Source organism: Plodia interpunctella, chromosome 8 (assembly GCF_027563975.2).
Source record: "Plodia interpunctella isolate USDA-ARS_2022_Savannah chromosome 8, ilPloInte3.2, whole genome shotgun sequence".
Lineage (NCBI taxonomy): Eukaryota > Metazoa > Arthropoda > Insecta > Lepidoptera > Pyralidae > Plodia > Plodia interpunctella.
This window is the reverse complement of record NC_071301.1, coordinates 10,660,769-10,685,273: the sequence shown is the minus strand read 5'-3', so window position 1 is coordinate 10,685,273 and position 24,505 is coordinate 10,660,769. Positions and strand designations below refer to the sequence as shown.

The window sequence follows — 24,505 nt, the reverse complement described above, 5'->3', positions numbered from 1 at the left end:
AGTTGTTGGCGAACCTCTAAATCTCCCAGATGGACATCTAAAAATGACCAGCAAATGGGGATTCGACGGATCTTCAGCACAAAGTAATTACAGACAGAAAAGCGGGCAACCTGACTTCGATGATTCATCAGTATTCATGACGAGTCTTGTGCCATTAAAGCTTGAGTCTGACAATGTGCTGATCTGGGAAAATCCAAAACCTTCTTCCACGTTTTACTGTAGACCAGTGAAGTTTCAGTTCGCAAAGGAAACCAGCGAATTCATCAAACAAGAAGAAGCTGCGATGAAAGAAGAAATCCGAAACCTGACTGTGTCAAGATGCGGGGAAGTCGAGATCAGTCATGATCTGCACATGACGATGATTGATGGCAAGATAGCTACAATCATCACCGATACTCCATCTGCAGCGACTTGCAATATATGTCTGGCAAAACCCAGTGAAATGAATAACTTACCAGAAGTATTCTCAAGACCAGTTCGGGATGAGGTGTACCAGTACGGACTCTCTACACTTCACATGTGGATCAGAAGCATGGAGTGTCTATTGCACATATCGTACAATATGGACTTCGAGATGTGGTGTGCACGAGGTGAAAATAAAAACCTCAAGAAAGCAAGGAAGGATTTCACGCAACAACAATTCAAAGAGCAGATGGGACTCTTGATAGATATTGTTAAACAGGGCTTCGGAACTACGAACGATGGCAACACTGCAAGAAAATTTTTCAGAGAATACCAGAAGAGTGCACAGATTACGAAGATTGATGAGAATCTCATTAGGCATTTCGCTGTGATCTTGCAGGTCATATCCTCTGGGAATGCCATCAACATCGAGAAATTCCGGGAATATTGCAGAGAGACAGCTGAACTTTTTGTACACCTCTATCCATGGTACAATATGCCAGCAAGTGTGCACAAGCTGCTCATACATGGGGCTGATATTTGCCGACATTTCTCTTGTCTGCCTATTGGAATAATGTCGGAAGAAGCATCCGAAGCAAGAAATAAGGAATTTAGAAATACAAGGGAGCAACACACTCGGAAAATGGGAAGGATTCAGAATAATGAAGACATTCTTCATAACTTTTTAATAACTTCGGATCCATATATATCACACATCAGGCCAAAGTATGCAAAATTCAATAAATTAAAATTATTTTCAGAAGCTATTGACTTATTAGAATCAGCGGTAGAGGAAGAAGCAGAAATGGAGATCGACGAAGTTTCAGTGGATAAGACAAATCCTTTGGAATAATCATCTCTTTAGTGTGCACAATATCACAGCTCTTTTCAGAGCTTTACAACAGCTCTCTCCAGAGCTCTACAAAAGCTCTTTTCAGAGCTCTACAAAAGCTCTTTTCAGAGCTCTACAAAAGCTCTTTTCAGGGCTACCATATATATCTTCATATTTCTTAGCTTTACAACAGCTCTTTTCAGAGCTCTACAAAAGCTCTTTTCAGGGCTACCATCTATATCTTCATATTTCTTGGGCAACATAGTCAATATCTAATGTATAAAATTCTCGCACGGTATAAATTTTGTGTGCTTGTCGCAAAGGTCTTGCTTTAAAAAGATAATCGTTTCATCATTAATAGTATGAAATTTCATCTCAATCAAAAATTTCATCGTAATCCTGACCTCCCCCCCAGCCTTCGTATGATCAAGTACGGGTATTTTAAAAGACTCCCCATCCGCCTCTGAACGGGTCACGTAGTATGGGTACGGTAATTTAGTTTATGATGCCTATATATTTAATAAGGAAAATTTCCAAGCGCTGTGGACGCCAAAGCGGCAGACATATGAATATGACTTCAAGGTATAAAATGTTGAGAATTGTGCGGACTATAACGCCTACTAGCCGCCCTGCCTAACAGTATTACCATTTCAAAGATTTTTATGATTATTACTTTTTCTCCATACAAAAAAATAAACAGTATTTTTTTTAAATATGAAAATGCACTTTTTAGCAAAAACCTTATTAACAAAAGTCAAAGCTATTGTTAAAAGGAGTATGTAAAAAAAAAATCAGCGTGATAGCTGCACTTTGATCCCTAAGTCCACCATATACGATTTTCGAACCAGTGTGCGACGCCACGGACAGACATACAGATACACAGACACGTTAAACTTTATATCTCCCCTCCTGTCGTCGAGGGGTAATAATTTACATTGCTAAATAAATAAATAATGTCAAATCACACTGATTGAGCTGGCCCCAAAGTAAGTTGAAGACTTGTGTTATGGGATACTAACTCAACGATACTACCTATATTTTATAATGAATACATAGGGTGAATCGACTGGTTCACTGATCACCGCCCGCTCTCGATCATTTTTACAAAAAACCTCTAAAATAGCCGTAATACTGCGCGTGAAGTGTTAATTTTGCATAAAAAGGGTTGATCCATCTATCCTTTTCATTTGTATCAGTTGTCTCTGTAGCCAAATACGTTATTTTTCGATTAGTGAGCTGACGAAATCTATCCAATGTGCTTGCGTGAATATTACCGCCAAATCTTAAGAAAAAATAGTGGGACGTGAATATTGAATCGTCAGTAAAACATGTTTTTGATACGGTTTAAGTTTTATTTTTATGTGTGTTGAAAAAGAATTATATTTCCTTCTTATGTGGAAATTTAATAAAAAAAAGTTAATAATTTACTATAAAATAAGGTGATCGCCATGAGACGTTACAAAACTAAGCTTCCTTCATTTTACGATTAGGTGATCGTAAGGGGGCAGTTTTGGCCTTATCTTCGTTATGCTTTTGTAGTATCTAGTATGGTGTTGTCGGGAATATTAATATTTACTTTGTTCCATCGTAACATTATAGATCAGATGGCGATCGGCTTAAAATGAAAAATAATCATAAAATTAAATGCTTTTTACTATTGACAAACCAAGTGATCGGGAAACGGCCTGTTACCGATAATTTATTTTTTCTGTAGAAAAATATCAGTTTTATATGATCGTATACCGGTCAGTTACCGTTTGGAAACAATTTTTGATTAGTTTAGAAACATTTTCAGTGATCGTCTATTGAATACTTTAGGACCACTCGCAAGTACTAGCTGCACATGCCTCAGATCTCTGTTCATCCGTTCTGCCTATTGAGATGTTAGCAAATTCAATGTTTGACGAACCTGAAACAAAAATGGTCAAAATATGTTCTTCAAGCTGCAGCACCAAATCGACTTACAACTGATATGATAACAGACGTCACTCCAGAAAACTTAAACTTTGAACAAACTGAAACCAACGAAGCTAGCAATATGTGCAACAACATTTCAAAAGTACCTATTGGTCTCGACCATTCGAATTTGCTTGCTCTTAATGAAAATATAAATCAGAGGAAAAGAAGAAGAAAAATAAGGTTTTATAAAAAAGGAAAAGTAATGAAAAAGATACCTTGTTATACAGTGAATGTGCTGAAGAATTAATTAGTGATGTTGAAGAAGATTTGGAAAAAAATATAGCCTGCGATGTATGCATCCCCTAGTTGCACTTAAAATGCACAGAAATATCTTATTCTGAAGCAGCACTAACGCCCTATAATGTTCATTTTGCCAAACGGGAAAAAAAAATATTTTTCATTAAATAATACAATGCAATTTCGACTTTCAATTCATTGTCCTAGAGTTCCTTTTTCAGTGGTTCTTAATGATCGTAAACTGGCGCAAATGTGTGAACGTAAACTGACGAAAAACGATCGTGAAGTAAAAAAATAACAGATAAATAGAATTATTTATAAAGATAGGTTTATTAAATAGTTTAATAGTTTTTTTTACGTGTAAAACACAATACCTATCTAGTTTCTAATGCAACATCTTTTTAAATTATGACATTTTAAAATCGAGACATCAACTAACTGATCATAAACCAGCAGGTTCACCCTATATAGATAAACATCCAAGACCCGGGCCAATCAGAAAAAGATCATTTTCCATCCTGACCCGACTGGGGATCGAACCCGGGACCTCTCGGTTCAGAGGCAATCACTTTACCATTTACCACTGCGCCACCGAGGTCGTCACTATGTGATCTTTTTATTACCGCAAGGTTATGGTATCTATCCAGTAACACGTTTGGCGAACTTATAGCCAATAACGTGAATTTGTAGCACGACATAATAGTTCAAATAAATCCAGAACAGAATGTGCTGAGAATCGATGCCTGAATCCAGAATCTGTTGTACGAGCAAAGTAATTTTAGATCAGTTTCTTCGGGTCAATGGACCTGTGCACCCGTTAAGAAAGAACTCGCACTTCCAAACCGGAAGCTCACAGGAACGCTCGAAAGTGAAACCTCACATGTCCACGTCCGTTAGTTTCTATGTAATCACTGTAATTGAAGGTCTGTGACTTCTAGGTCTACATATCTTAGTTTACAATAAAATTCGCTAGATTGTTTTCAGTCTTTGGACTTTGCCCCCCCCGCCCCTCCCTAGACATTTCGAGATTAGTTCTAAGTATAATAAATATCTCACTCACCTTGAAGCCAACTTTCAAGCCAATTTTCAGGTACGTATCAGAGGTTGTGGATTGAGTTCCATGCCATGGTTTTCCCCAGAGATACAACATAAAGTTCTGCACACGTGTTCACAGCCTGCGGTGACCATTTCCCATCAAGTGGGTTGCGCCTGCTTAGGATATACTTAAGTCACAGATTAAATAATACCCCAGTACTTAAGTATAAAAAAAACACGTGATTTGATAACAAAGCCAAACATGCACGCATATTCGCTTTTTTTTTATTATTTTCTTTATCGAGTGCATTTTCTAATTCGCCATATGACTTTTGAGGTAGGTTTGTGTACCTAACAACAATACTAGGTACCTACCTACCTCCTTCAAATAAGTAGCTTCGTTTCGAAGTGTGAAAAGTGCCTTTATGAAATAGTTATAAAAACAAATTCTTGAAGTATTATGACTTTAATTTATCTTCTATCCTATACCTACCTACCTATTTGTGTTGTGTCTCACTCATCATAAGTTACCTAGTTACTTAGATACGCGCTAGTACGTACGAGTAGTGTAATAATAACATATATCATTTTACATCCGCATTGAAACAATTCCATCAAAGTGACAATTTTTCCCTACGATAGGTATAATGCTGGTTCAGTTCCGATTACGGAAGACCAAACCTTATGTGGGAAAGTCTGACAATGGCGGGCGGTAAGAGCTTCCTCTTTATTAATAGGTAACGAATTTGCAACACTGTTTTACCCATAGTTTTACCTATTAAGAGCGAAAGAATGATACCTTTATTAGAAATTGTTTACACAATAGACTATATAGGTACTTACATAAAGTTAGTACTTAGATATCTAGTAACATAAAAAAAATGTAATGGACAATAAAAAACAGCATAACACACGCCGTCTATACCAGCAAATTATCGAAAACAATCGAAAGGGAAATCGGTTTAAGAAAGCCGTTACAAGAAGTTTTTTCATGCATGTTTTTAAAGATGCTACTTATAAATATTTTTTGCATACTTAGATAGGGAGTTACTTTATCCCAGAAATATCCTCAAACGTTCCTCTGGGACATTATCTTATCAGTGATCTTCTAAAGGGATTTCTAAACTTCATGCTGTACCTAAGTTACTATAATGATACCTAAGTAGGTAGGTACTTTAGATAAGAGCAAACCTATATAGACCTCAAATGAAATCAGTTTCCTATATCGCTGTATTTGATTACGTTCACAGAAATAGGCGTTATTTTCCGTCTCCTGACACAAGCTGCATATAACTCTCAAGATTCTATTCCCATTTCTGTGATTATTTAGGTTGTGTGTCCACGGGGCGCGCCGCGGCGGCGAGCCCGTTTCGCCTTCAACCGAGAAAAAAACGCATCGGAGAGGGCTAAAAGCTGAGGTTAATATACCCACCTATATAAGTATGTGGCTCTAAGCGAGTTAAACTTATGTACTTACTCGTACATCATGACTGAATTCCGGCTCCTCACTATCGGCAAACGGTTTGCCAAACTTTGACGGTGTCGACGTACCTTGCCTACATTGCTTGTTTTTCTTTGCACGCTGTCTCGTACAAATTACGCAATGTATGTTCACGTGACACACATTCACGTCAACATCTGAGTTTATCACAGAGGAGTTCACCTACAGCCAAATTTTTCACTCAATGGCACGAATTGTCCATTGAATGGCACGCACGCGATGTCAGACTCAATCGGACATTGGGTGGACATAAATAAAACAATATAGGTTTATTCGGTCCGATTTTTTAGTATGACGGATCCGGACAGAGGGTAGCCGTGGACAAACAGCACGAGTGTAACCAGATCTCGGTGATCGATCTGTGATCGATGGCGATCGGAAGGACGCAGGAGTTTGAACTTGACTTTCCCCGGCCATTGCGCCTGCGTATATGAACACATACCTATGAAGCGCCGTCTATATGCGATGAATTTTTAGGTAACTATATTTTTTAATTCATTCTAGGCAAATACTATGTTTCGTCACATCTTCATAAATTATAACTACTACTAGCTACTAGCCGATCCTGGGCTCCAACGCTCAACGGCTGAAGAAGAAACCAAACACGCTCAGATGAGAGAGAGAGACATCTTCACAAATACTATGCAATATGTCATCTTCGATTTTAATTCTGTGTACATCTCATTTAATTTCGATTCAATCAAATTAATTTTCATCGGCTGCCACTTGGGAGGAAATATGGAAAATGGCTGACTGTTTATTAATTTATAACTAACTAGTATGTAAATAGGTGCGTATATTACTGCAGTCGCAATGGCAGTAATCTTAAAAGTCATCTCAGTTGCTTTTAGGCGACTTTGAATAAAATTTATATAACCTCACACTCGTCAAGAAAGATCTAATGCTCCCATCCGATGGCGATGTCTTCTTTATGTATCGATCGCAGATCTACAAAGGCCACACTATAATATTATCTAAATATTTTACTCCAATTCGAATACCTCCCGATTCGTCGTAGCAAGCCCGCTCTGGTTCCCTACTACCAACTACGAGCTTATAATAGGAAGCCGAGTTACCGCCGCTCTTACTTTCCCGCCGGCCAGTTGTGCCCGTGGAGTGAAATGGTGCAGTTTGGACTGTAAATTATACTAGAAAAGGTGAGTCGTTTTATTTTTAAGTTTTGTCTTAATTAACTGCGGTTTATTCATTATGTAACTATTCTTTATCCACTCATTGATTAGTGTATCTTTTAATTAAAAAAATAAGGAAAACGATATCTATCCTGTGGATAGAAAGGTCCCAGATTCGAAACTTACTTACGTGCCACATGAGTTTGTATACCAATCTGATTCATATATATACCATCATAGTTTTCATTTAAGGAAAACATCGTGAGGAAACTTGCACATATTGGTTTGGATTACTAATTGCGACTTGAGGAGAAAAGGAAAAACGCGGACGGGGCTTGGCGCCGACGCTCTAAGCGGCAGATAATAACCGGCAAAACGATTTCAAAATATTCAATATCGTGATAGTGAATCACAGGATTCCTTTAAAACATAGCACGTAACTGCGTCCTTGTAATTATCTCTCTAATTTTTATAAAATGTGAAGAAGAGACAGAATGTGCACGTTAGTAACGTGTGTTTGAATGTTTCGTGGTAACCCTTCAAGTTCTTATCACAGATTTTTTCACCATATTTTATCAAGCCACATATGAATCTCCTCCAATTGTTACTGGCCACTATGTTCCAGATGTGGGTGACATTGGCATGCCTCCTGGTATTGGTGTACGGTGGCGGTGGTGTTACTAAAACATCAGGTGAGTTTGAATTTGAATTTCGAGATAAAAATACCCTACTGTTATTCCAGGTTATATTCTATACGTGTACCAAATTTCTTAACAATCCGTCCAGTAGATTTTGCGTGAAAGAGTAGCAAACATACATACACACATACATCCTCACAAACTTTCGCATTAGAAGGATAATGTAAGTATTAATTTTGGAAAGAATCCCTACAACTTATGTTACGAAAGTAAGTGTTGAAGGTCCTTTAAAATATTTTTTTAAAATACCTACTGGTGTGACTTGTGTAGTCCCCCGCAAGTATCACAAAACAAGTGCAAAAGTTTTGTAAGGGTGGACGGCATAATGCATTCCGTCTCGCGGATAGAAGATAGAATTATTATTTACTAGCGGCCCGCCCGGGCTTCGCTCGGGTAAAACCATAAATATCACCAAAATCCGTTGAATTCTTTAAAGATCTAATTCACCTACATACTCGTACTTAGGTTTAGGTTGGGTTTTATAAGTAGTACTACTTATGTAGTGCTTCATTATAAAATTTTAACCTAACCTATCATCTTGTATTCTTGGTATATGTAAGTATACTTAATGATCAAAAATTCCTTTCTGATCACTCACTAGAATTATCTCTTCAAAATTTAAAATTAGGCTTTCCTTTGACATTTAAGATTTGTACCCAAATTAGTTCAATAATTAGCTTTTACGACAGTATACTTAGAATTATTTTGTAGATTTAAAGAAGTCTATTTCTGTCTCTAGTCGGGGTTGTCTTTTTATACCTATTCTGTAAACAGGCCAAATGGAAAGTGGTTATCGCATAATGAACACGATTGGAGGCATGTTTTCCCGCTCCTTGAAGAAATTAATTTGTGTCGCAACTTGATACAGATCAAGGTTGTGCCGACAATGTCTTTTCTCTGTTCTTATCATTGTGTATTCTAATCTATCTCTATAACTATCTCGTTCATGTATGACCACAGACCATTTAAGGCTAAATGGTCTGTGTGCATTACATGACGTGTGTGATAGTGTAGGTAGGTACGCGATAAACCCAAAAACAACCGGATGGATTTTTGTACACGGATTTGTGTTTTCACCAATAAATAGTTTGATTCACGATGAAGTTTTAAGTGTAATTCATTATGGTTTTACCCGGGCGAAACCGGGGTAGGCCGCTTGTTGCATGTATCTTATACAAATTGCAAACGCGATTGAATTTACGCGGTAAAAAAATTGCGGAACGTCGAGATACAACTACGATCCAGCTAAAATTCTTAACGCGGCACAAACTAGCAATAGGTGATATGCTTGATGGCATCTGATCTTTAGTCTACATACAATTCACTCTGAAAGCTTGTTCTTCCTTATTATTTCCTTGTCTACTTTGGAAATCGTTTACAATATAACTAAACCATAAAACCAATGGACAGTCTATCATCTGCAATGTGGTTTCACGCCTATTGACCATGATGGAATGATGAAAACCATTTGATAAGATAGCCGTGGATTTAATATCTACGTTATTATTAACATACTAGGTATTTGATAAGATTAATTAAGAAAACGTGCACAATGCCCTCATTGGGATTTTTAGACTCTGAATAACATTTTTCACAAAGCAATAGCATAATAATAATTTTCAAATCTGAACAGTAGTTCCGGAGATTGGCGCTTTTAAATAAATAAATACAATATCTCTATTATGCTAGTGCAGCGGCCTGTTGCGGCTTCATTCAAAAATTATAAGGAATCACACTAAGTACCTATTTAAGTATTTGTGAAAATCGCATGAAAATCAGGAGCAGTCGTTTTTATTTATTGTGAATAGTTATATAGGCGCGGCGGAGTACTTTGTTTTATAATATGTAAGGATAGACAGAAACAAATGAGAACTTTAATTAATCGTAGGTACTAATATTATAAATGCGAAAATTTGTGAGGATGTAGGTATGTGTGTATGTTTGTTACTTTTTCACGCAAAATATTCTAAACGAATTGTTATGAAATTAGGTACGAGGGTAGAATATAACCTGGAATAACACATAAGGTGTTTTTTATTTTTAAATTCCCACGGGTGCGAAGCCCTGGGCGTAGCTAATATTATCTAAATCACAATTATCTATATTTTTAATTGTCATTGTTAACTAGAGATTCAATGTAAACTGTCGAAGTAGAAATGTTACGTAAATGAGAATTTTTCGAAAATTCTTTCTCTTTTGACACGTATTTTGGAAGTCACAGCGCAAACATGATTTTGTACGAAAGTTGAAATTTCGTTATTATACTGCAACTCATCTTGGTCGCTACGTTTCTCGTATGAATAAATAGATATGAGTATTTAGCTGGGTTACCTCTTAGACAAGTCATCCTGTCGTTACGTATTAAATCATAGATCTTGGAGAATAATGATGAGTGATAGAGCGTGTCTTTCTTTGGATAGCTAGCAGGATAGTGCCTTGTGTGACCAATCTCGCAGGCCCATGCAGTGGTGACGGTCTTAACCACTGCAAATAAAGCAGTGGCCCAGGGCGTTCCATATAACAAATACATTTTTAGTCAGACATTCATTCAAGGATGAGAATTTTAAAAACAGTTCCTTTCATTGTATCCTAAATTTATATTGACATACTATTAAGTATGGAGTTTGAAATAGAACAGAAACAGATAAAACGAAATCTGTAATTACAACGGTTGATTTACTTATCTAGTGTTACATGTTAAAATTTGTGTTTGAAAGCTCAAAATTCCTTGACAGTGAAGGCTGTCAATGGTAGCGCCTTTGAAGTAAGGAACCGAACAAAATCGAAAGTGGTTCGTATCGTTTACGACTCCCGCTTTCGCGTTTCTCTCGCATAAATCGATTCAGGTTAGGGATATTATAAGTCAATTGGGGCCGTGGTGAAAAAGCAAATTAAGCTAATGAGTTCAAGAAAGTAGAAGTGGGGTCGAAATTATCTGCAGAAGAGTAATAAAATCTTGTGAAGCAGCATTCATAAGATTTTATCAGTCTTCTGAGGTGCCCAAGACCTCAGGTCCTATAGGAATTTCTGGATTAAAGTTTATTTGCCCATTTCTGTTTCTATTTTACCTGTGTACCAAATTAGATAGATTATACTTTCGCCTAATGATAATAAGATTATATGCCGTGACTGCTAATTACATAATTTTCAGGTATTTCAAAATTCTGGACTGATGATTACAAAGTATTCGAGCAAGTGTACGGGAAGACATCAGACAGGGACCTGTACGGGTCGTCCCTGCCCGCGAGCGTGACCCACTCTCTGGACTCCAAGAAGAAGGCCTCAGCTTCAGCTTCAGAGAAGAAAGAACGATACATAGACACCCAGTCGCTGACCGATCCAGATGGTCTGATCAGTGGTTACACGAACCAGTACACTATACCTGATCTGGCTAAGATACAACAAGTTGATCTAGATGGTCTTGCTGATCGCTATGCAACCCAATACGCGAAGATACCTGAAGTAGCAAAAGCGAAACCTGCTGTATCTACCTTCAATTTCGTCAGCTACTCCGATTTCAAGCCGATCAGCCAACAATCTGACCCAGAAACATATAATTACTTAAAACACTTGGAACAGTACGGCAACGAACAAAATATAGGGTTCCCTAAAGGCACCAGTGGATTTAAACCTTATCTGAGTTATGTCGGTGGAAACCCTGAAGATTCTCAAGCGTACAAGAGCATCCAAGATATACTCGATGCTCATGAAGGTAACAAAGGTATAAAGAAAACTAAAAATAAGAATAAAGAAGAAGATAATGATGATGTGGTGAACGTCGTGAATCCAAGACGAAAGAAGCCTAAAGTCAGACAGTTAGTAAATAATTATGTCTCGACCCCTAAATGCTATTCAGGAAGATGTAGGAAACGTTCAACTAACACTGTTCGAACACGGTCTCGCCCTTACATCAGGAAGGTTAAAAGAATCGTTTATTAGTGTTAGAACGGGGTTCTAATAAGAAATGTGTGTGCTACTTAAATATTAACATTTACTGATATGGTCTAGGGATTTACGAAATAGGAAAAAGGTTGAATATTTCATAAATGTTAGTATTTAGGCAGTTCTAAAATACATTAGGTACCTAGTTTGTATTTTATAAGCAAAATAATTAATACAGAGGGAAGACTTGGCTTTTATACTGTTGCAATAGTTTTAAGTGCAATATTTAATTAAGCTTTAAGTAATTATAATTGTGGTTATTTATTTTTAAATGTTTCTTTGTTTTCAATAAATCTCGACTAAAATGTGTGTGTTTTTGTTATAAGTTCACGAACTCTTTAGCAAGCTAAATTAAATTAAAACTAACTAAATAATCACACTTAACTTACTTTATCATTAGAAATATCTTATGACTTACAAAAAAAAAATCTTTTTTGACAAAATTTTCTGAACGAAAATCGTCTAAAAGATTAACTACTGCATTTTTACTCACAGATGAACAATTAATCAACAGCTAAACGACTTTTGCGTCCTCGTCGCTTAGCCGTGACCAATTGTTTATAAATATCCCCAAATATTGCTTACTACTTAACATCATGAAATATACCTACTCCATTTTTTGTTGGATCACCCGCTTATCAGCTGATTGCTTTTTGTTATAATTTCATATGTATTTTTATATCATTCTAATAGTAATGTGTAAATTGGAGTAGGTATGTTTCACTATTTATTACAGCGAAAACTTCTGCCAATGAACTAAAAAGATGGACACCAGCAGTGTCCATCTGTAAAGTAATAATTTTTTTTTGAATGTGTAGATCAGTAGCCTCATTTTCAATTGTTGCAGCAGCTGAAGTTACAAAAGCTTACACATTTTAAAATCTGGCTGTAAAATGGATCCTTGATATATTCTCAAACTCGCAAAATCGAAAGGCCATACACAAGGAACCTCGAATTCAGCCTGGCCAAGAACGCTTCGCCAAGAACCAAGCGATTTATTTGATTCGACTGACACCTAGCTAGGCGCTCGCACAGGTTGCCGTATGCAATATGTCTATTTTTCAAGATCAATCATTAAGCAATGGCTCCTTGTATGAGGCTAAGAAAGGCAGCAATACAGTAAATCATTGAAAGTAAACAAAAGCCTTTTTAAAACTTAGTAGATGAAATTGGGATTCGTTTCACTCTGGCGTCCATTAGCCATGGGGTTCATGGAGCGAGTCTTCCGCTTGTTTTCCTCGATGCTCTGAAGCAGGAACGGCGGAGCTGTCGTGGGTCGCTGCTGGCGCGACTCCAGCTCGCGCGTCAGGTCCTCTATGAAGTCCCCGCCCGTCTGCCTGGAGGAATACCCGGGTTAACAAAATAATAACTCTCCAAAGGGATGGTATTTCTACATGTTGTATCTACATTTCCACGCAAGCCTCTCAAAGGACCGAACTATGTGTCGTGAAATTCCAGAGATAAAATATTAATATTCGCAGTAACTGATTTGGGGGGCCTATCGAGTGAGCGGCGGGTAACCCCTCTCCGCTTTTACTAATAAGTCCACATTTAATTATCATGTCATGATTATAGCAGGTGTTCGAACTCTTTGTAAATTCATTTTAAGTCACCCATAGACCAGTACAGTTCTATCAATTATTCTGCAATAGATCGCACTGCCGCAAAAACTAGATATGCTATACAGGTACCATCTCATTGGTATATCCGGGAGTGAGTTTTGGCGGGAGACCTACATAACATTTTTTTATAGCCTGTATTTTGTGTCCCGGTTGATTTAGACAGGTTTCGATGTTGCACATAAGATTACTTCTACACAATCTAAATACATCTACACTAGACCAAAATCGCAATGGTTGCGACGAGTACCACCATACGAGTAATCTGGATGCTCGGATAAAAATTACTAATACAAAATTGGATATTTCCCGCTAATATTATACTGTGTCCAGTCTATTCGGGTGCGAAGCCACTAATCTTTTTGTCTTTAGTTTTTATGAATTTGCCTATAATTCAGTTCTGGATGCGTTGTGCCCGTTTCTGTATTTCTCTCGACTGCTAAAAGGTCGTCGACCGCTGAGCTAGTGGGTAAGTTAACATAAGTTAAGTTTAGAAATTGATGTAGATTCATTATCTACATATGTAAGTGCTCTATTTCATGTGCTTGTGTCTATCTTATCGCACCATCAACTTCTTACTAAACAAACAACATGTGTTGAACTTTATTGGGACTACTTTTAATAGTGCCGGAATAAAGTGGCTCTGAAATACGGACAGACGGACAAACAGTCATGACGAATCTAAGTACTTTATTACCGAATACGGATTTCGTCGTCGGAATTTCTGTTTCGTTTGGATTCGGCTACGCGCGTGTATCTTTAAATTGGCACGATATCTGATATACCCTAATTTTTCTGGTTTCTTCCTCAGCCGTTGAATGAGCATCGGAGCCGAATGTCAGTTTTGCTGCTTTAACTCTTGTGTTTACCATTCAATGTTTCAATACCTATGGTTTTACGACCGGTCTGCCTGAGGTCAACCCTCTTTGGGTGTGCTACTGTTGCCCATCAGCTGACAGGGCGGCATTTACTCGTTTTTTTTTGCATGAAATATCTAAATAATTATTTTAGTTATGCGAACTGAAGAAGGTACTTACGTTGTTGCTCATAATTAATTGATTGATTTACATCAATGATTAGATAAGACGCTCAAACGTAAAAACTCGCAAGCATCAGTTTAATTAGCTGCTAGTAAGTTATAAAATAAAATAAATCAAATTGGTATTTTATCTTCTCGATGGTTGGTACAATGCTTAAGGATGTGTACTAACTGTGAATCACCTATCAAGATTGTTGTCTTTCGTTTTAACATGAGTAATACTCGTAGGTAATCGTAACACATTAGGTACTTAATTATTGCATTGCTTTACCTTATGTACCTACCTACTTACTCGTAATTTGTCAAAAAATGTTGTAGTGTGTTAGATTGACTAATCTAAGTATCTACAAACACATCAATCGCATTTTTATAAAAAATATATTAAAGATGTACTTATTCGTATTTTTATCCTGTTAAGATTTAAAAGCAAAAGTGCAATGATGTTTCACAAGGAGACCAAATATAATTTAGTGATCGTTCACTCACTTGTGAGCCAGGGCAGGCTGGCTAGGTTGTGCTCCTCTCATGGCTTGTCTCTCACTCAGAGATCAGGATTTCTTTGACGCTACAGTCTAGTGCTTCAACACTTCTAATAGCAAAGGAATGGCGATTTTATCCTCTGTATAAATGAATAGACCGTACCGTTCCCGTTCCCTGTGCTCGTGCGGGTCGGCCTCGACGTCGTCGTGCTGGTACATGGAGTACCCTCGGCGAGACAGCTCCTCCTCGGGAGACAGCGCCGGGTTGTGGAACGCGTGGTTCTTGTCCGAGTTAATCTTCAGTTTCCTGGAAGTATTCAAATGGAATAGTTAAACTTTAAATTGTTTTATTATTCATGTTACACGTGTGTTTAACTGAAAATAATGAGTTGAAACATTATGCCAGCTCAGCGTAAACACCATTGAATTCACGTTGTTACTAACTTCAATTATTTTGAATTAAATCTGATTATCTATAGGGTGATTACTGTGAAATTTTTATTAGAGTTTTACCCGAGCGAAACTGGGACGAGCTGCTAGTTGATGTATATTATACTTATTGATGCCAAATTAGGATTAAAACCACTATGCTTAAAGCTAAGTTTACTGCTGACTGCCAAAGCGTAGGTGAAGACAAATTTCACCGCAGCTTCTTCTTCGAATATGTAGGTCAATAAGTATATTACAACTAATTGGACGAAAGTACAGTAAACAGCACATCGAGATAGCCAAATTATCTGGAAATTCACCCGTATCACTGCGGCATAAAGATCCACACAGGGTAACTTGATATGCTGTCGACTGTACATTATTTACAAAGCAAAAAACCTAGCCCCAGAGGACTGTATAGTGATGATGAGCAAGACCAAACAGACAATATACTCACTGCACCCGGATTCTGCCGGTGGCCTGCATCTCAGCCACTACCCGGCGCAGCTTGGCCACTTGGCTCCACAGCACCAAGGTGATGATGAGCAGGACTGCCCACGCCGCGCCCAACACGCTTACTATTATGATGGTCTCTTGTTCCTGGAAGCAGTACTTTATCATAATTCTCATTACATACATATATATATATATATATATATATATATATATATATATATATATATATATATATATATATATATATATAACTACCTATAAGAAAGGCCTATATCTCTGTCCTGCAGGCCTACCATCAACTTTTACAGAACTATTCCAATGCAACTCAGTTCAATTTAGGAACCTAAAATGAATCGCATTCATACTAAAAAGTAAGTTGATTGTCAACGAATTTTCGATGCAGTTCAGTTTAGGTCGTAAAGCGGATCGGGTTAAGAGATGATGGTAGCCCCATTGGTTTTGTGTTGGCTTGTGTGAAAATATGACTCTGGCAATGAAATTATATCATAGTATGTCTTCTTCTTCATATGCGCTTTGGAAGTCGGCGGCAGACTCAGTTTGAGTAATTTTTGACGTCAATAAGTGATGTGTATCATCCCAAATTGAATAAAGAATTTTAAATCTTTGAATCATAAACAGAAATTTATGCATTTTTTTTTTCTATTACTTTTTTTGATGCAATTATAAAATTCGCTGATGCAGTTAAATTACTTAACTAACTTACTGTAACCAGAAACTTAATAAGTTAACCTGAAAATATAACACTCGTTTTTAGAATGTGGTGTAAAGTGTGAGAATGTGCGTCTCACGAATAACATTCCCTAGATAAGAATTGACAGTAAATATTTTATCAACAGATACTTATTTTATCGTGTGAGAGAAACCTAGAATATAGGTATGTAGGAGCTACGATTGGGTATATCCGTTTGCCATTTTGTTTTACAATTTTGAGATAAAAGTGTAATGTAATGTGATGTTCTAGGGGTATTATTTTTCTATTTGTTGATGTTTGGTTTTAGTCTAGGCTATCAAATTCCATCGAAATCAGTCCAGTAGATTTGATTTAGCAACTAACGTCCATACATGCCCGGTGGACCAAATATTGAATCAAAACTTTCGTAGTACCTAACTAATTTTAAATAGTATTTGTATGTAACATAGATTTTTTTATCGATCGACATTGACGGTATTAGTGAAACTTACAATATTCTTACAAATTAAACCGAAAACGAATTATAGTAGTACTTAAACAGTTATAGAAAGTAGATATACAATCATATAAATCTAAACAGTTACTAATCTAACTAATGTTTGACCTACAGGTTTTGAAGACATTGTAGTCTCACTTACTACCATAGGTACCGATTTGAAGAATTATTTTTGGTTATAATTATGGTAACTACTTACCTACACCTACATTGATGAGAAGAAAATAATTTAGAACCCCGAGATTGCCCATCGAATGAAATCGCAGGGCACAGGTAGTTATAAATCAAAATACATTTTAATATAACTTCTTAAAAATGAAACGATTCGTTTTACTTTTTTTAATTCGTTTCGGAAACCCCATTGTTCATGCATACAGACACACAAAGCTTATTAGTTATTTAGATCTATAGTTTAGAGTTTAGCATAAAACAACTTAAATAAGTAAATAAAACTTTATTATTATTAAAACAAATTTTCTTACCATTTTAATCAAGGTGGCACCATTGTTGACTTGAAGCGACGACGGGCGCACACTGACTGTTGTTTATCACCATGTTATCAATGATAAGCCGATAAAATTCTGTGATAATGCTGAGCCATCTCGGATCTGCGACATATCGCACGGTATGGTAATCCTTCATACTTAGAGATAATGATTTTCTCAATCAATATGTTTATTGTTTAATGTTGAACATAAGTCATCAATTAGTCAAAATCCGTTAATAGAAGCCGTTTTTATACAGATAGTATAAAAACGGCTTCTATTAACGGATTTCAAGTCAAGCAAATTCATATTTCAATGGTTTTCTCAGATCCTTCATGAAGTATTTTGTTATGATTCTAGTTGAACATATAGAAAGCTCGACATGAGTATTTATATAATTATAGTTAGGCTTCTTCTTGGCTCTTGTTTCTTTTCTTGGTCTCCTAACAATAAGGCATACTTAAAAGTTTATAGTAGCGTATAATTTATATTTGTTCTTCGTAAGGCATAAAGCCTTAGTTAGGTAATAATTGTTAATATGGAAATTAAGTATTTTATGCTTCACTTCTTGTTACTTAAATACTACCTATTTTATGTTTCAGTTTAAATGTTGTATCTGTATGTTTGTAGCCAAACGGTTGTACCGATTTTGATCTAATTTTTATTATTATTTGAAACAGCTTTGTTTGGAAAATGTTTGTTCAGCCGTTTGTTCAAACTTATTTTTAAAACCATCAGCTCCTTACTAGCAGATGATAAGATGAAAGATATTTGCACAAGTTTATTGAATTTAAATTTAATTTTTATTTCATGTACCTAGTGTTTGTTACAGAAGGAGTTATTGCTATTAAAAAATATAGGCGCATTTATTTATACGCAATCGTATAAGGAACGAAATCGAATATAAGGAGTTCTTCAAGAAAGGTCGTAAAAAGCAGGCAATGCGCTTGTGACACCCCTGATAGTGTAGGCGTTCATAGGCCGCGGTGACCACTTCCCATCAGGTGGGACGCATGTCTATTTGCTCAGTAGTATAAAAAAGAACAGGTGGTTTCTTTCAGAGATAGCTATATAGATATTTAAGATTGATTGATAGGTACATCTTTAAATGGGAGTCCAGAGCATTTATGAATTTGCTACAGTGCCCCAACAAAGGTATATTCACACCATGAAATCAAAATTTTTTCATAGGTGCGGTCGTCCTGGCCCAGGGCGGATTCGAACTAGCCGGACCAGAAACGCAGGGTCGCTCGAAAGGTCGACGATTGCTGTAGGCTCTCATTACCTATGTAATATAAATTGCTCCTTTATTAATGTTGAATCTCTTTGTTGTGAAATTAGTTTCTTACAATTAGATTGTTACCTTCAATTGTACTTATTAAGCGTGATTCACTTATGTGCCTAGCTTACATACAGACAGACAAAACCTTTAAAAATGTAAACTATTTTGTGAAGACCCTACAAAGACATTCATGTAGACCAATTACTATTTTAACAGGTCTATACCTATGAGTTTCTTCTCAGCATGTATCTTTTTGAGAAATTACTTTATATTATAAAGTAAAAAATTCAACGCGAAAATGTGCCGTGAAGTAGTAGGAAAATTTAATTTCTGAATAAATGATTTGATTTTCATAATGAAATATAATATTTATTTATTTCACAAGGTGTCCAAAACACATATCGCCTATGTATAGATCTTATAATTTTACCGTTTTATTAAAGTTTGTATTTATAACCTAGTCGCCATTTACAGGCATTGCAATTTCAAAAACGTTATTTATGTAGATACTATCCAAAACACAGAACTTTATCTGTGATCCAAAAATTAAAATTATCGCCAACAATTGAATCAGTTATTTTACATACAATACCTATCGTTACTTACAATGCAATAACTAAGTAATTTGACGTATGAAATCTGTACTTGGCAATACATTTGGATATAATTACTTGCTTATTATCATAAAAACATAAGGTGCATGTCGATTAATATTTATAACAGTAATGACATGGGTTCTTAAATGTCATTTCTAACCGGTAGGAGGTATGACTTACTTGGTACCTACGTGCTTGCCATTGCTCGTGCATTGTTGAAAAATGACATCTTAGAAGCTGGTTCAGTCAGGCTAGCTTCGCCAAGGCACAGTATACATAATAAACACATAGAATTCATACAATAAACTATTTTAATTTTTTTTTAATATTGGTGAAAACCAAATAAAAATCTGTACAATCGATTAGACAGATAGCCGCAGCAGAGAACTTTTGTTTTACTTATAATTTACAAAGATACGATAAATGCAAAATGTTCTCCCGCAGATGTCGTAAAAGTCTACTAAATGGAAACAGCCTTTGTAGCTGACAGGCAACAATTGCGTTCCCAAAGAGGGTCGAAATCGGGCCGGTTGCAAAACACAACCGAATAATTGTGACAAAACGAATATGACGAATTAATGAAACCAGTATGTGGTTCATAACTCTTGTACATACATGACACTGTTGTCATGAACAACAGCGATAAAATAAAAGTATTTTTTAAATAAAAAGTTTGGAGGCGCCGGGTATCGATCCCGGTACCTCTCGCATGCTAAGCGAGCGCTCTACCATCTGAGCTACGCCCCCCATGACCAGACGGTTGAAAATAGCTATTACGTTCGATTGTACAATTAAAAGATTCGAAATGTAATAAAACTAGCTTTCCCCGCGGTTTTGCTTGGAAGGTTTGTCTTTCTGTCTGAATATGTGTTACTTGTTTTTTATTTTTTAAGGCTAATGAGCAAATAATCTGTATTAAGCGTAGGGGATAATCGGGAAAAAAATCCAAAATTCCTCTTCTCAAGACAAGGGTATATTTTTTCGTACTTAAACAAAGTCTTTGATTTTATCCTCTATGACTCACTGAATTCCGTGGTCTACCTCACTTGATTATTTAAATATTCCAAAAGCTACTAATCAATTATCAATCAGCAACAATAAAAATCGTGCACGGTCTGTCTAACGTTAAATAATAGTTAAATTGCAAAGGAATTTAGCCGACCTTGCGGTTAGGAGGTTATACTAAGAAAGAAAGAAAGAAAAATATTTTATTTGATATCACAAACTTAAGTATTTATATACAGGACTTCACAATTTGGGCGTATTTGTGTATACCAAAAAGGCTTCCTCTCAGCATAATGTTGCGGTGATAACCACAACGCTGGTCTTCCGAGGACACCTTTACAAAATTAAAATTATATACTGTTTACTGGATGCACCCCGCAGTGTTACCCGCGTTTTTTACAAAAAGTCATTTTTGACACGAGCTTTCATTGTTATATATGTCTCATTGCATTCAATGCGTGAAAAAAAAAAAACATGTGCGTGCAGTAAACCGTTGAGGAGTTCCCGACGTCTGAAGCCGGTCCTGGATACACCATTCAGGTCATGCTTATCATAATGCATTGTCATAAAAACTAAACGTCTGTACAAAACAGCCCGATTGGTCGATGATATCTGCTTTAAACATAAGTTGCAGGATGGATTTCCGGCAAGTTAAAAACTTGTAATAAAATACTTACGAGTACGTTATTATGCACAGTAGCGCCATCTGTTTTATATAGTGCCATTTACTATCAAACTTTTTGTCCAAACCCTGCGGGAACTTTTAGGTAGCTGAACAAAAATTCTGAGTTCAAGTCTATAGTCGTGTAGTAGTCGAGTTGACTAATTATTGCCTATTTATCACTTAGGTTCTTATAGCTCTCGCCCGTCCCTATTCATCTCACCTCACCCTCGTAGTCGTACACACCACATAATCTTCATAAAAGAAAATAGTAAATAAATAAATATATTAGGACGAATCACACAGATTGAGCTAGCCCCAAAGTAAGTTCGAGACTTGTGTTATGGGATACTAACTCAACGATACTATATTTTATAACAAATACATACAGTATAGATAAACATCCAAGACCCGGGCCAATCAGAAAAAGATCATTTTCCATCATGACCCGACCGGGGATCGAACCCGGGACCTCTAGCTTCAGTGGCAAGAACTTTACCACTGCGCCACCGAGGTCGTCAACAGTAGATTATATGTAGTTCAACTGTGAGTTTGTAAGTATGTAGGTATTTTATTCTACTTACTGTTTACGAGTTAAAAATTTATCATAAAAGAAAAAAATATCTAGAACATAAAAGTCAAGACTCATTTCCATCCAAATGAAGACTTCACACTGTTTAATTAACAGTATCAAATTAGGTGCGTTTGCGCAAACCACTGTGTTATAATGTTATTGTGGCTTGCGGTCGATCTTATCGTAATGCCCCGTTTACACGAGGGGAGTTGCTAAATTGTAAAGACGACGAAACTATTCATTAAATACATTTTATTAATTATAATACTTATACGTACAAATATTTTCCAAATCAATGGTGATGGAAAATATATTTTATCCGTAGGTATATATAATTTTATTATTAAAAATTTAACTAAGTACATTACTTTTACTAATACTGTTGATGAACTTATCTAAACAAATTGGATTGGATGTAAGTACCTATAGAGATAACACGTTCAAACTATTATTTTTTTTAGTTTTGTGATTTAGATATTTCCATAAATAGATTTATGGTTGGAATTTTGGGGATAAATCTGAAATTAAATTTGTCAAAAAAAAATAATTTACATCGACATCAAGAGTGCAAATATTTACAAATAGCACTAAATCCTTGTAAATTAGAGGTAATACATTTAATGTATGTCGCTTGATCTTATCGACTTGTTCAAATTCAGCGCGTCTTAGAATTGAGATTATATAGCCCATTGTGGCTGTTTACTGCCAGCACGCTTGTGAAATTATGACATTTTATACTGATACTATATATATGAGAATATCTACTTCTTAGTTGTCGAAGCGGTGGTGGTCCAGTGGTTCCATACCGTGGGCCTGAGATCGAAAGTTCACAGGTTCGAAAGCCACGAGTTGGTATACCGAACTCCGTATAGTTTTCATCGACCACCACTTGGTTCCGGTGAAGGTAAATATCGTGTGACATGAAAGTTGTTGGTCAGTTTAGTTTGTAGGCGCCTACACGCCGGTGGGCGGTAGGTAGTTGTGACAGTCATGTCTAAATTGTTCTTTTATCTATGGTTATGTCAGTCCTTTGGGCTTTGATGCAAAGTTATTTTGGCAACAGAATATTTGAGAGCTGGCGGTTTTTTTTGCTCAGTGTGTATGTCTCGCGATACAGCGAGGAAATGCTGCCAGTGTTTTGGGCACGTTGCCTCCCCGTGGCGCGGTGAAAGATTATTTTTAATTATAGTTTTATTTGTGTTTTTAATTTTATGAAATGAATGAAATAAAGTTACCTTATTTTTATGAATGAATTAAAAAAAGAACGTAGTAGGTATTTCGACGATTTTATAGCACGGTGCCCTTCGTCCAATTTAAAATCATTTCAAGCAATCGGTAGAACACTGCCCTTGTGTTTTCATTATCATGTGACTTCAACTCTGACAGTAGTCTATTAAATCTCGCACGGGAATCGATTCTTTTCGAACCTTGATCGAAAATCAAAACTGTCATCCATACTCACGACCGGTCGAATTCCTCTGAATCATTTTGGATTCAGGTCATTGTCGATGATTCTTGAATCAATCAAATCATCAACACAATGGTTGCATTGTGAATTTTATTATGAACGTGGATCTCAGCTGTCTCAGTAGTGATTGACATAATTATTTGTGTAAATAGTTGAAGACTCATATCAATTCGTTATCTTGTTCTTGTATTATAATCTATTTTTTACCATTTGCTAAAATAAATATTTATACAAAATTAACAGTCTAATTGAACAAAACCAATAGCATTTATTCAGAAATTACGCCTTTTCAGTTTCTTTTTCACATGAATATCAATTATTTCTAGTAAGGTTACACACAACTAGCACATTGGAACGACCACTGTTGAGATTGATAGAAACTCATTTAATTAAGTATTGGTTCCTAACATACCAGATATTTTTTAAATACCTACAATTTTTGTCAATAAAATAACAAAGTAAGTAACTAACACGTCAATGTCACAGAGTATTGACAAACATGTTGTGATATAGGATTACATAATACAATTGTTATGATTTTGCGGTTCTATCTTGTAAGAGATACACAAAATCGAAAACAAGTTATAGGCTATCAAATTCTGCATCGAATGAGACTTATATTATAATTTTGTAATGCCTTCCGGTTCTCAATTATTTCGGGCAATTGAAGTTGCTGTGTATAGACTTGATTAATGAGAGGAGTTTATAGCGGTTAGCGTGCTCGGTCTGTTGTAGAGGCGGGCGACAGACTATTCCTGTGCGACTTCTAAAACTTGTGAAACTAAATTTCAAAAGACGGGACTGCCAGGCCTTCAGTAGAGTGACAAGGCTTTTTGTCCCTGTCGTACCCGCAGAGCTGGATATATAGCGCAAAAGGGACACCGATGTGTTTTCCGTGAGTTCAATGCCCACATTACTCTGTTGCACCGCGAAAGGGCAATGCGAGTCGGCATATTCACCTCGATAAAATATCTTCTTATTTGGGAATGTGGAAATATAAATCTGTCATCTCCTCACATACACGCCGTGTGTTATTTAGGTTTATTAAGTAGATAGTAGCAGATATAATGCAATGCATGCCATTCCAGTCTTTTCAGCCGTACCTCGTCAATTGGGAATGTAACACAATTTCGAGATGACATCGACATTAATATCTCGTCAACAAGCCCCAGATCAACGATGTTATCACATAAGCGACACTTGCGACATGACTGTCTTATCCGATGACATCAAGATACAGTTTTAAGATACAAACACAGTATTCACACGTTTGCATGCGTCACGGGGTAGACAAATTCATTTGTAAATGCGAAAGTAAGTTTGTATGTTTGTCCACTCGTCCGCAAGTCGTTCGTTACTTCGTTCGTTCGTTCATTCGTTCTCGGCTCGAATCTCCCTATGATCATGTCCCTTGTATGTGTACACTTCTGGTATTACTATAAGTTGCATTACTCTCTCTTTTCTGAGC

At 36.4% G+C, this 24,505-nt stretch overlaps 2 protein-coding genes and 1 non-coding gene across 3 annotated transcripts; 1 reads left to right on the top strand and 2 right to left on the bottom strand.

Moving 5' to 3' along the window:
• Nucleotides 1–6,973: 6,973 nt before the first annotated feature.
• On the top strand, nucleotides 6,974–11,825 carry LOC128672003 (uncharacterized). Its single transcript, XM_053748878.1, has 3 exons — nucleotides 6,974–7,123; nucleotides 7,722–7,788; nucleotides 10,946–11,825. Exons 2-3 carry the CDS (start codon nucleotides 7,722–7,724, stop codon nucleotides 11,731–11,733), a joined length of 855 nt encoding a protein of 284 aa, XP_053604853.1. The 5' UTR covers nucleotides 6,974–7,123; the 3' UTR covers nucleotides 11,734–11,825.
• A 282-nt stretch (nucleotides 11,826–12,107) lies between these two features.
• On the bottom strand, nucleotides 12,108–17,567 carry LOC128672004 (uncharacterized). The gene is made up of 4 exons (XM_053748879.1): nucleotides 17,449–17,567; nucleotides 15,760–15,902; nucleotides 15,037–15,180; nucleotides 12,108–13,073 (listed from the first exon to the last, which is right to left on the bottom strand). Exons 1-4 carry the CDS (start codon nucleotides 17,449–17,451, stop codon nucleotides 12,893–12,895), a joined length of 471 nt encoding a protein of 156 aa, XP_053604854.1. The 5' UTR covers nucleotides 17,452–17,567; the 3' UTR covers nucleotides 12,108–12,892.
• Nucleotides 17,568–20,003: 2,436 nt separating this feature from the next.
• Nucleotides 20,004–20,076, bottom strand: TRNAA-AGC (transfer RNA alanine (anticodon AGC)). The gene has a single exon. It is a non-coding gene; the product is annotated as a tRNA-Ala (tRNA).
• Nucleotides 20,077–24,505: the final 4,429 nt, after the last annotated feature.